Here is a 13,626-nt window from a genome sequence, read left to right on the forward strand (position 1 = left end):
CAAGGTACCTTAGATATAGTGTCAGGGCACTTCTGGCTCAAAATTATTAATCTTTTTGTCTGGAGTCTACAGAGGTCATTCTTGCTGAGCGTAAAAACTCCCAGTGGATTTGCCTCAGGATCTATATATACTTTGAGTTTGAAGTTTTTAGTTCCTTGTTGATTCTATTTCAACATTGCACGCTGAGTTTATGTCTGTATATATAACTTCTCATAAACAAAATGATATCCAGGTGTGAACAAGGTAATTTAGGCTTGGGCTCTGTATTTGGTGAACCGTATGTGGGAGCAGCACACCTCCATGCACACCTCTTACTGCCGAGAGACACCCATACCTGGAGCATCATCCCACCGCCTCCCGCCCATGGGATGCAGCCTCTGAAAGGAGCTGGTGGCCTGGGTCGTTTGTGGAGGAACATCTCAAAAACCCCTTTTCTTGAAGCAGGAAAGTGCAGGAACCATGTTCCCCCAGCAGCGGGTGAGCTGACGCACCCTGGGCACCTGGGCACCAAAGAAAACCAAACCCATGTAGCATCCAGATAGATATACTTTGGTGGGTGCTTGTGTGGCTGTGGTGGGCAAACTGAAGTTCTGTAACACGCAATATTTGCAAAGCAACTCCAAAGAGAGCCAGAAACTCTTTTCTGTCAAAACGATGGCGATTTCCAGATGACAGATGTCCACGCGTAAAATAATAGCAAAGGAAACTTTGGTGGAACGTGGAGATGGTATTTAGGGACTTATGTTCAGCCACCCTGGGATTATAGACATTTGCCACTTCCTCAAGTCAGTGGCAACATGTTTCAGAAACTGAATTATCTTGATTGATTGACACCGACCATTTCATAATGTCCTCTACAGCAGGACTTCAGGTGTCAGTATGGGAAAGAAAAATCAAAGGGAAGTGTAGCATTTGCTAAAAATGCCAACTCGGCTCCTCCAGTCACATCAGCTTCCAGCGTTCATTTGTTACAAACCTCAACAGGAACAGGTATTGCTCACCCGCCAAAGTTTACAGGCAGTTCTTTTGGAAAACTTCAGGAAGAGAAACTGTTAGTTTTCAACTTGCAGAACCTCGATTGCCCAGGTCGAGACAAAGAAGAGATTCAGCTGCCCGTTCCTCCCCATGTTTTTGAGTTCTGGATCACTACAGCAACAACCGGGTTGCTTCATCTCCTTTAACATTCATATTAAAACTTCTTATAAAGCAATTTTTGATGAAAGAAGCAACACAAGAGGCAAGTTGAACCTCATGGCTTATCGTACATTTTAAAGATCCTAGTCTCCTCTGTTTTTCCCTCTGAAGGCTGTGACCTCCCAAAGGTCTGAATAAGAATTCCAAAACTGTAAAACAGGGCGGTCAAAGAGTGTCAGGAGCTGGAATTGCGCATGAAACAAACAGTAGCAACTGTCAGTGAGGAATTAGAGTAATTTATGCTTTGATTAATTAATTAGCACATTATTTTAGGGGGAAGAAAACAAGCCAAGGAACCTTTTGGCTTGCTTTGGTGCACTTTGCCCACTGCATTTTGGAATTGTATTTACAAAAATCACAACTGGTAAATAACGAGTCACTAAGTAAGATCAGTAGGACAGGCCAAAAGCTGGCTGGCTGAGACAACAAGGACCAGAGGTATTCAAACAGAGTAGAAATGGTCTGTGGCTCCTACATGGGTGCCATCACCGTGCAGCCTCAGCAGAGCCCTGGAGAAACCAAGAGCATGAATGTCATCGGGGCCGAACCGAATGCTAGAGAGGAATTCTGTACATGGGTGGTTGGTGGGGTTTTGGGGTTGTTTTTCCCCTGTGACTGTAACAGCAGTAGTCTGACCCATGGTCTGGTTCCTCTCTCACACCACCATAACTTAGAGAAACCTCTTCTACAGCGAAGTGGCAGGAGAAGCGTGGCCACAGTAATCTCAGCAGCCTTGGTTTGCTGGAGGTGTAAGCACGCCACTCAGACCTCAGCTTTTGGAAGTGAAATGAAATGTACCACTGTCTCAATAATTAAGCAGGCCAGAATTATCCTCTGACATTGCATAGCACACCTCTATGGCATGCACATGGTGCTCAGTGTCTCGGTCCCCAAAGACCACCCGATCACAGGGACGTGGGAGAGGAGCTGTGCTTGTTCCTTGTGGAAGAAGCCCGCTTGAAGATAATCCGTGTCTCCATGCCTGGATGTGCACATTTAACACAACTAATGTGCTGACAATCTTAAACCAACAACTGCAAGATCTTCTTTCTTCAGAAATTGTTATGTTCTGGTTTGCTTAGCAGACATTGGGGCATCCTACATATGTGAGAGGATGTTGTGTCTGTAAATCAGGTTGGAAGACAACACACCCTCCACTTTGTAGGTGTTTCTGATAATGTATCATTTAAGTGATTCAGGTTTTTTAGGAAAATAATAAATAATGTTATGGAGAGACGCTGTGTGTAGATGCATCTTGTGTGAAGAAAACACAGCATACTTGGAAGTATTTTTCAGAGAATCGTAGAATCATTTAGGTTGGAAAAGACAAAAAGACCTTTAAGGTCTTCCAGTCTAACCGTTATCCCAGTCAGGAAAAACAGCACTTAGCACCGGTTAGTTTTGTTGTAGTGATGTAACTGAAATGTTGCTGATGTGTTCTCATTTTGCATTAATGCCTTTCTTTCTGTTCTCCTCATGTTCCTCCTCCTCATTAATGCCATGCATTTAACCCATTGTGATGTGTGCCCCTTGGTGGCTGTTTGTGTTGTGTTTCGTTTTGTTTTTCTGTTTAACTTACCTATTAATTTATTTTGGAATGCTCATTTGGTGATGTATGGACCCAGACCCCATTGATCCATTAGAAGTTGATTTTTATCCTTTGCTTGATGATTTCCCTACCTCAGTCCCAGATATCTCCACCCCCATGCTCCCACCAGTAGGTGTCCAGGCTGTTGCACTTACTCATGATGCAGTGAGGGTCATCTGGGCAGACAACTCTGTCCCAAAGAACCAAAAGACTACGGAGGTTCGCTTCTACACGGTCCGATGGAGAACGAGCTATTCGACAAGTGCTAAGTACAAGGTGAAATTTTAACACGTTATGATTTTATGAGCTACTTCATCTGTTCATATTTTATTTGCAAAGGCTCCAAATTGGCTTCTTACAAATGTCCCTCAACCAAAATCCCCATTCCAATTGAAAGGAAACTTGCCTGAGTAACTACTGCTTCCTAGAAACCTGTGTGTTTAGCTGGATGAAAATGCCACCTTTTAATTCCACATGCCAGTTCTTGAAAATGTTGATCTTTAATCTTTACCAGTCAGATATAAATTAGTCACAGATTTAGTAGCACAATAGCGCAGCATGAATAGGAAGATACACCAATTGCAAACCCACCCACGCCGTGTCACAATTCCAACCACCCCTATTGCTGTTATCCCAAATAGCAAAAACCGAAGGTGGATTTCTGAGTAATTCTGAGAAAACTCAATTTGAGCGGATATGACAAAAGCACACTACTTTCTGTATGGAAGTTTCTTTTCAAGTCCCCATGAAAGCAGTACCAAAGCCCGTGCATTGCAGCAAAGAGATACGGTGGGACAGGGAATGGGAAGGAACAAGCACAGCCTTTATTTAGGCTTTTTTGTTTGCTTGGTTTTGAGCAAGAAGCTATCTTTCCCCACTATCGTCGGCTTCTATATTGCATCTCATATAACATCCACCTTCCCCATGACGAGCATGTTCTTCCTCCCGTGCCCTACCATAATAGTTGTTTTCGCTTGCCTAAAGGATCGTATCGATCCATAGTGAGTTGTTTGCTATGGATGTATTTTTATACTGCAAGTGGACACCTCATTTTTTGACTGTTCTCTGTCCTAGCAAAAGCAGCCTAGTACAAGTCATTTTTACAAGGACCATGGAACAGGCCACACTCTATCCAGCCCTCAGGCTCCTCCGATCAGAGCCCGAGTGGTATGTCTGGATAGAGGCTGACCTTTCCAACCCCCCAGAGGAAGGCTCTCCACCTCTTTCAGGTTTGGGGTACACCTGTCCTACAGACTCTATACTCATGAGATCTTTCCCAGATCATTTTTTGGAAGACGTGGGAATGATAGTGGAGAAGCTCTTGCCTTCAGTCCCTTTGCTGGATGTGATTTTTTGGCTCTCCCCCTTACACGGCTCCATCAGAACTGGGCTCGCTGGCACTCAGCTACGTCCGTGTGCTGCCACAAACTACCCACATTGGTTGCGTTACTCCTGGGTTGTGTTCACGCCAGCTCAGAGGAGACTCGGGTCAGCTGGCTTTTTGCTGCTGGTGCTGACCCACTGTAAATCTTCTAAATAATAGCACATCTTTACAAAGTGTAAAAGTCCATGCTTTTAAGTAATAGCCCATCCTGAATAGGTATAAAAGTCCGTACCTTGCTTTTACCTCTGCTGCTGTACTGCTGGCAACCTCCCATGCTGATGTGACGATCTGCAATATTACACCCAAGGTTTGTAGGCTCGTGCAGTTGTAATGAGCTCTTGGGTAATGACGGGTGCCAAAATGATGCGTTGTAATGTTTTGGGTGCCCTACCTTGATTTGACTGCTATTCAGAGATGGATTTCCATGCCTAAGGAAATGAGGAGCACAGCACAGGGAAGCACGGCAAGTCCCAGTTTGCAGCTCTCGGGATGAAACCAGAGCTCCAGCAAAGGCGGCATGATGTTCTGCCGTTCGCCGTAGCATTTCGTAGCATTTTCTCTGGTTTCCCAGTGCATGTACTGAGCTGCATGCAGTGGAAAATGGGGAGGGGGCAACAAAAATGCTTAAAAAATAGCCCCATTAATCTGCTGCGTGGGAGAAGCAGGTCCTGCTCGGAGGTGTTGAGCTTGTTGGCCTTCTGCTAGCACGAGCAGGTGGGCATCTCTCCCAGAGCCACCGCGCAGGGCTCAAGGAGCAGGAGACTGGAGAGAAGAGGAGCAAGAGTAGAATTACCTTTTTTTTTGCCACCATCTCTAATTTGGCCAGTCTGTGAGTAACATGTAAAGAGCCAATCTGATTCATTTATTCCAGTTCAATCAGCCAGAAGCAGAAAAAAACAAAAATCTTTCAAGAGGGTCTGCTTGCTTGAAATGACCACATTTTCTCAAGGAAACAAGATAAAACCCTATTGTGTTATTCTTGGAAAACAGGAGGGAACACTTCTGTTTCCTTCGGAAGGGTTTGGGTCAGGCTCACAAATAGGTTCCCAAAGCACTTGCCTGTGTGTGGGCATTGAATTTCCCAGTCTTCTGAAATTTTCCCATTAAAGTCTCCCATTGCTTCAAAACTGTATATCACATCCTAAGATAATGAAGGGTTCAGCCTTTCCCATGGAAGGTGGAAAGTTTATAAATTCAGCTTCGCCCTGCCAAATTTACTTTGTACAGACCATCCCAAACAGGCATGGTGTGACATTACTAAAGATACTCACTCCAGTTACACCTCCTTCATCTCAATGGGTTGTTGACTTCAAGCATGTTTTGACTATTGAAATGCTAATATTTAGCATTGAGTGAAACAGTCAAAGAAAAACACTCAGTTGGAGACAAATAACTTCCTTTTTACAAAAAAAGAACCCAGCCTCTTTATTTTCTACTAAAGACTGTTTTGTCCAGGAATAGGTTCAAACCCTATTGTTTTTTCCATCTGAATTTTTCCTCATTCTGTGTAGTAGCTGAAGGCTTTCACAGTGATAGTTATCAGATTTAGCTACCCTCAGTCATGCTGAGGAGTATTTTATGCCATGAATCATTTCATTTCTTCCAAAATGTTTTCAGGGGGAGAAAATTATTATTCCCTATATTGAAATCCAGCCTTTACTCAAAGAATAATTTATATATACTCCAGCAGGTGGATTTTACCATCTCTGGTAAGTGCCTGAGTAGTTTGGCTGAGTAGTTTATGAACACACAGGTTATAAGTGACGTCTTTTCTTCAATAATACTTCTTATAGAGGGAGATTCTCTGCTGGAGCAAACCCCTAGTACAGATAAGTTGCAAAACAGCTGCTTTCTAAGAGCTGGGAGTTTTAATTGAGTATGAAAAGGATAAAATCTGGTATTGCATTAAGTCCTCCTATTAAGTAGTATATATATAGAACCATATAAGTAGGCATATATAGAACCATAGAATCATTTAGGTCAGCAAAGACCTTTAAGCTCCTCGAGTCCAACCAATAGCCTATTCATCCATGTCTCTGCAAAGGAAATTTCTCCCCCTCCCCCTTGAATATTACTGCTTTGGCCTGTGGTGTGCTGGAAACTTGACATCCTGTTTTTAGTAAAGGGCAATTTATTTTTGAATCAGCTGATGAGTTAGCGTCAAAATGGCATTACCGCTGCATGCCAGCAAGATGCCTTCTTGTGAACCGCTTCCCAACCATGAGTATCAAGGTAGTCCTGTGATGCAGAGTCATCTGCATGTTGTCCTTACTCAGTTAACTCTAGTCCGTAGACATACAGACGTGTAAAAGCGTGCATCACATTTACTCGCTGGCCTGTAAGTTGTCCAGGCTGGAGGATTGCACACCAGGCTCTGCAGCTTGAAAAGCGTGGGAATTGATTTTTTTCAGTTGTCACCAATTTGTCCAATAATTTTCTTCTCACTTGTCTCCTTTGGTACTAGAGCAGTTTGGCTCAGATGGTTCCTTACTGCAGGCTGAGGTAAAAAGCTAAATCAGCTAAAATAAATGAACTCTTTAATATTCACATCAACATCAATATGTTTAGTTGTTCATAACACATCAGTGAGGCAAATCAATGTTATGTTTCAAATATAATCTAGTATGTAAGCATATTATATTTAACCAAGCAAAAGTGTGGTTTATGAATACAAAAATGCATCTTTATGCACGGGCCCTGGGTCTTATTTTGATCTCTGTCATAAATATGTGTTCACACCAGAACTGGGAAGCCATAATTGGGGCCATCCTGGGGCTCAAAATGCTTTCTGAGCCTCCACTAAAAATAAATAGATGGTAAAAATTATTATTTTTTTTTTTTAGAAGAAACCCATCAAAGAGGCTGGAAACGAGTGTTTTAAGTAAATGAAAACGCTCCTATTTTTTATCTGCATTTGGGCATATGAATGCGTATGCATATGAAGGACAAAATGTACATTGGAAAAAAAATGCATGGCAACTTGCTTTGTCTGGGAAAAGAGAAAGCATCACAATAATTTATTTAACTGCCTATGCTACTAAAAATACTCCTTTTAAGGTGTACAGTAGCAGTAGAGCTCTTTTGCTTGGAAAAGGCGTCCGTTGTAACTGCGTTTTGCTTGGCAACCAGCCAGGAGGATGACTTTAAAGACGTTGTGCGCTCCCTCTCTTTGCAGTCAGCAGACACGACTGCCCTGAGTCACACGGTGATAGGGCTGAAGCCAAACACCATGTACGAATTCTCCGTCATGGTCACCAAAGGCCGGCGGTCCAGCACCTGGAGCATGACAGCGCACGCCACCACCTACGAAGCAGGTACAGCCAGAGCTGCTGGGGAGGCTTGCTTTGGGGGTTGTATTTCTCACCAAAAAGCCTGGTCCAAGCTCATCCTAACTCCATAAGCTGGCAGCGTACGCACAAAGTGTATTTCTTAATTTATTTTTTTTTTCACAGGCAGCACAGCAGAGCAGTCGTTCTGCTGAGCTCTGGTGTTGCTGCAAGAAGTTAGGAGGTGGGAGTACATGTGTGTAATACTTTGCCCTCTGATATCATGAGGAGCTGTGACTTCTAATGATTTAAAGTAGTTTTCATTTTTCAAAGAAATCCAAGATCAGGTGAGAAGGATTATTCTCTTATCATTAGATAATGATTTTTCTACTTCACAATTTTGACGTACGAAGTTCTATGTGGTTTTGTCTCAAGTTCATGACTTCCATCATATCCACTTAGTAAAAAGGACTCAGTGACTGCCTCTGTCTAACTCACATCCTTCTTGACTTAGGGTCTTGACTCACGGGTGTTCTTACTACTGGGTGGACACATCTTAGCTTATTTGCTCTGCGCTGTGCTGGTGACCAGTGCATCAGTCTAGCCAAGACCTATAGGGTTACATTGATTGAAACTGTGTGTGCAAAAGTAGAGACAAAATTAGGGGTGAAAATTAGAAACGGTGGTGGGGAAATTTAAAGTTAGAAACGGGGGAAAAAAAATTAATAGTCAAGTGAGCGGTCTTTTCAGGTTGCACATTATTTCTTGCAAAGCCACAATTATCTACCCTGTGCAAAATGGTGACTTTTATCCGTTCCCTGCTGACTGTTTGGTAAGGCATCTTGTCTATGCTTTTTGGTTTTATACGTCTTTATTTCATTTCCAACAAGCAGCCATTTGTTAATATTAACTGTGATTATAATGAACAACTATGCTGTGGAGGTTTCATTTAACTGCTCTTCTCAAGCATTTGAGTGGTGTTTTCCAAGCAGGAAACTATGACCTGGAAGATGCTCCAGATTCTGAAGGGGGCTAAATGCTCTTTTGATTACAGGCAGCAGATACATATCACGTGTAACCCTAGTTCAGGGGGTTAAAAATATTCAAAAAGGGGGCTGGAGAGGTAGTGATCTCTCTTTTGTGTGCCTTTGCTTAACCACAGTGGGGTAATATTATGGCTGGGCTTTACTTCTAGTTATCACGTAGTTGTTAATGGCAGCACCTACCCTGATCCTCAGGCTGTCTTTAAACAAGGGTGGGTCTTCCATGAAATTTGCGTTTCTTTTAGAATAAGCTGTCGAACTGCTGGATTTTCCACGTTCTTTATGATCATCGCCTATGTTTCTTGCTGTAGTCCCTTACCCACAGATAAGAGTGTCTGTGGTTTTGCTTAATATATTTTTCTTCTGCATCTGTTGGAGACAGCAATATGTACATTTGGACAGCAATGCAGAAAGGGCTGTATTTTCCTGAGGGTGACTGTTGGCCTTGAAAACACTCTAGGTGCTATTACAAATTGGTTTCTACCAGCAGATACCAAATGAAGTCTGCTGGTAAATATCGATTTGTTGGGGGCTTTTTAAAATGAAAACCACAGTACGTGCCAGTTAATTAACAAAGGGAAAAAAAGAGGGGATGCATGTGTCCTTAGATTTTCCCATGTGATTGCAATGCAATTATCTGAGCTTGATGGAGCAGCTCTGTTGATTAAGGGCATTCTGCACTGCCGATCTTTATTGCCTGTTTTGTACCCATTCCACATGTTGAATTTCCCATAATGATATTAAAGACTGTATGTATCAGCATCGATACAGAACTCACTAGAGATTACTACCATGGCTAGGGAGAGCCTGTTGTGCCCATAATTCAAAAGCAGCTCTCAGAGCCAACTTCCATCCCCAGATCTGCCTACACAAGTCTTACTGATACGAGGGGTGTTAATGAGTGCTAAGGGAAACATCTAAAGCTTTGATTTTTCTCGTGGTATCTTCTGTTCACAATCTGCTGAACGCAGAGCTCAACTTCAGCCGCTCAGCGGGACCCACGTGGTAATTATCAGATGGAAAGCCTATGTTACAGGAGGGGGCTTACAAGCTTTCCTAGTTTAACCTTCCAAAAAACAGGAAGTCTAGGAAGAGAAAGGGTTAGTTCATGAAAACACGTTCAAAAGGATTAATATCAGAGAATGGAAAAGAGTATTTCAGATAAAGGCGCCATTTACATACAGAGAGATGGACACACCTTGGCAGGAATACGATCATTTATGTGAAGGTAGAGAATATTGCAGGATAGGCTTAGCAAAAGTAGAGCAGTACCATTTTGCTTTTAAAATAAAGTGTGGTTAATTTATGAAAAGGGTTAATCTCTTGCAATTCCCTGGAAGAGCAAGGCAGTCCCAGATGTTTCTTTTTGGTATGCTGTGTTTCAACTGATGAGCCAGTGTCCCAAGCTGGCTACAAGCTGAGTAGCTTTTAAATGCAACACAACCCACTTGGAAAAACAAACAGAAAAAAACAAAACCAAAAACAAACAAACAAACAAATCAGCAACAGCAGCAGCAGCGGTGGCAATAATGGCCAAAACACTAATGCAAACTCCCCCAGCAGTGTGGGAGCTCACATCATGCTGGGCATTGCCGAGGATTAAGAGACTTCTCAAAGATCTGTGAGCTTGTGTTGCAGCTTGCCTACTTCAGGCTAAGAAAGATGCAAAGATGCTTCCAGTGAGGAGCAGTTGACGTGACAAGACTGAAGTTAAATATTGTGAGTGGCATTGGTGCTGGCTCTGGATGTACCAGACTGAACAAGTCATTCCAGCACGTACAGCAAAGGGATAATCCACCATAATTCTGCCGCCAAGAGCATCCGCTGGCGAGTGGTAACCTGCTTGGTTGTATGACAGCGGTAACAGAAACTTTGGTTTTCTGTGCACAGATTTAGCGGTTGCTTTCTGGATCCCACTTTTGCAAGGTTCAGCTGATGCAAATACCACGAGACCATCTGCTTGGTGTTATTTCGAAGGCATTGGTTCCTTGTGACCACAGCCTGTACAGCAGCTGGTTCTTCCCTTCCTTGTGCTTTAGGACCAGTGAATGTTTGTCACCCTGAAGATTTGTGTCTGTGCTTTAGATCGAGCTCGTTTAGCTCCAATGGATTTGTAAAGCTTTACCTCAGAAAGTGACTTCTGGAGCAGTTCTTCGGAATTCAGAAAAGTTGTTCAATAGCCGTAGGGGTAGGATGCAGGTGGTAGGATGCAGGTGACGTGATGCTCGTGCGCTGTGTGCTCCCTGCTGTGACACTGTCTGTACACTCCAGGTCATCAACAGCCTGTAGCCAAGCAAGTAAATGAACAACGAGCTCCACGCCCATGTATTACTCTTCTCTCTCAACCATTTTTAAATAATTGTCCATTTTTCCTTTCTCCTCCACAGTCTAACAATATGATGTTAAAATATGTGAGATGCTCTGCAAGACCTCCTGGCCCCCGTTAGTAAAGCAGGGTGTAAAGCAGCAGCTGCAAGCTCAGAAATCCAACCTTCCATCTTTAATACAGTGGAAATAGTAAAGCTGAGATTTTTTTATCAGGTCTAAAATATCCCAAGCTGAGCATATATTTAATGAAAATGCACAATTGCATTTGTGCATACCTACAAATGTTCCTAATAGAGAAGCCACAGTATTATTACTGATACTAAACATACAGGGCTCCCAGAGTATATTAGGTGTTTGTGGATACCTCGGCAGTTGTTTAGCTCTAAGGACCATACTAGCGGTAGGAGGAGAAGGGCTATCCACAAACCCTGACATACCCACACGCAGTGTTTTGTGCAATCGCCCCTATGGAAATGTCACTGCTGGGCAAATCGTGTGTTAGGTTTGCAGTGCATCTCAGGGCACTCACATCTGAAAGGATGCCTCCCGGGTGGTCCACGTTGCTAAGGTGTGTAAGGAATTCAAAAGAAGGCGACTCACTTCTGGTTTCAATTATTTTCATGATTTCCAGCTCCAACCTCTGCACCCAAGGATCTGACAGTCATTACACGGGAAGGGAAGCCACGGGCCGTTGTCGTCAGCTGGCAGCCACCGTTGGAAGCCAATGGAAAAATTACTGGTAAACATTTACATTATCCTGTACTCTCCGCTTTTTTACTGTTCTGATCATTTGCTGCCTTCACTTCCTATCTGTTTCATTTTGGTTAGGTTTTTTTTTCCTTGGGTGCTGTTTCATCTGATGTTACTGTATTTTCTCTTACTTTTATCAGCCAGACATTATTTTATTTTCTGTTATTTGTATCAGCCAACTTGGTCTAGGAATCAGGGCAGTGTTAGGTATGCTGCAAGATCTACAGCTCAGGGGATGCAAGTCTTTTATTTTTAAATGCTAAGAGCAGTAATCAAAGTTAAAAAATGCTGCACTCGAAGTGAAGGTTTTGTGGTACGTGCTGCTCAGCGATAATTAGAAATGACTAATAAGTACTTTGTTTGGCAATAATGCAATACATAATACAATGCGTATGTAATATGTAATGATAAGTTGCTCGGTGCAGCACATCATGGGAAAATTTATTGTAGATATTAACTTTACAATAACAATTTAGGACAGTGATGAACAGGGAAAAAAATGGTAATACTGACAAGAACTGAACTTAATGGATGCTTCGCAATGACAGATTTTGTTTTCCAAAATACTGCATGTGACCTTAGTGCCTAATTAAGAAATCCATTACAAACCTTTAATGTTAATTTAGTTTAAAGAATACAGTTGAGTTGTGTCTGAGACTTTGTGTTTAAATCATTATTTTAGGCTGTTAATAGACATCTCAGAGGCTTATCATTATTAGGAGAAATACTGCCCATATTCAGAAATGTCCACTTGATGGTCACGTTACTACAAACAGTTGGGTTAGACCCGTTAGTTAGAGCCATTAGCAGTGAAGAGTGCTGGGGCAGATTTTAACACTTGCAACTCAGCAGGGCTTCACTGGCGTCGGATGAGCTGTTGTGAGTTACACCCGGAAAAGTGTCCCACTTTATGTTACCAATAAAATAAGGATATATTTCCATGTGGACATCAGCCAGCGATAACAATTCCTAGGCTAGATTTGCGTAACTGTGTATAATTTCACTCTCTATTATCCTCAGCACTTTACAACCCCTGACCGTGTCAGAGAGGAGGATGTTTTGATGAAATGGCTTTGTTTACACTTACCTAATTCAGCCATTAGAGACAAGAAATGATCGTTCTGATGGACAGCACACTGAAATGAGTGCTAATGGTCCTGATTCCCTGGTGACTTTCCAAGACAAAATAAAATAAAAGCTTTCCTGACTTCCAATCCGTGGTAACAACTTTTTATAGAGTTGTTCCATCGACTGAGAGCAGGCTGGGTCCCTTGACATCCATGCACAAACTTCTTTCTTGGAGCACTCGGTTGGAGAATGACTCTCACAGGGATCTTTTAGTGCATCCGAGTCAAATGGTTCTTAGACATAGCAAGTAGAGAAAACAACTCTTTGTGGAGAGTAGAAATGTCCCTAACAGCCACATCTTCATCCTTAAAAATGTTTGAGCAATTACACTTGTGTTGAGACACACACACACACACACACACACACACAGACACACAGAGAGAGATATTCATATCTTACCTATCTATTAATTCAAATGTCATGGTCAGAGAAACTGCTTTAGTAACCCCACGCTACAAGCCTTTACATAAAATCCTGTAATATAAAACAAGAATAAAAATCAACCACACAAAACCATCTCACTTCCATCCTAACACTGCTTAGTAACCATTCATGTGGAATGAGATTTGCATTTTTTTATTTCAGAATAGGGAAACAGCTGTAGTAAGGCTTACACCAACTTTGTAGTAACTTTGGGTGCAGGCAAAGATGAAGCCCAGAAGACCCGCTCAGGCTCTCCCTGTTGCAGTAGCTCACGCCTGCGGCATGGCACTTCAGAGCAGTCTTAGAGTGGCACTTTTGCATATGACTAATTTGCCAGGGAGTATTTTAGGGGGAAAAAAACCCACACAAAGAAAAGATCTTTTTGAAGTTGGGCAGAAACTGGTGTTGCAGGGTGTGCTAGACATCTCAGCCTTTTTTACTGGCTTTTTTCTTCTTCCCAAATGGCAAGGTAATTCCTACAAACTGTTAGTTTCCTAACACTCGTACTTCTACTTGAAGTTT

At 42.4% G+C, this 13,626-nt stretch overlaps 1 protein-coding gene across 1 annotated transcript in view; it reads left to right on the plus strand.

Annotated features, from left to right (window-relative positions):
* The window catches only part of DCC (DCC netrin 1 receptor), a 558,365-nt gene that overhangs the window by 486,568 nt on the left and 58,171 nt on the right, over nt 1-13,626 (plus strand). Inside the window, exons 17-19 of the mRNA XM_055791107.1 lie at nt 2,820-3,058; nt 7,342-7,480; nt 11,435-11,542. Of these exons, the coding sequence (XP_055647082.1) occupies nt 2,820-3,058; nt 7,342-7,480; nt 11,435-11,542 (486 nt within the window). The remainder of the gene's footprint in view (nt 1-2,819; nt 3,059-7,341; nt 7,481-11,434; nt 11,543-13,626) is intronic.

The sequence above is a fragment of the Falco peregrinus genome, chromosome Z (assembly GCF_023634155.1).
Source record: "Falco peregrinus isolate bFalPer1 chromosome Z, bFalPer1.pri, whole genome shotgun sequence".
NCBI lineage: Eukaryota > Metazoa > Chordata > Aves > Falconiformes > Falconidae > Falco > Falco peregrinus.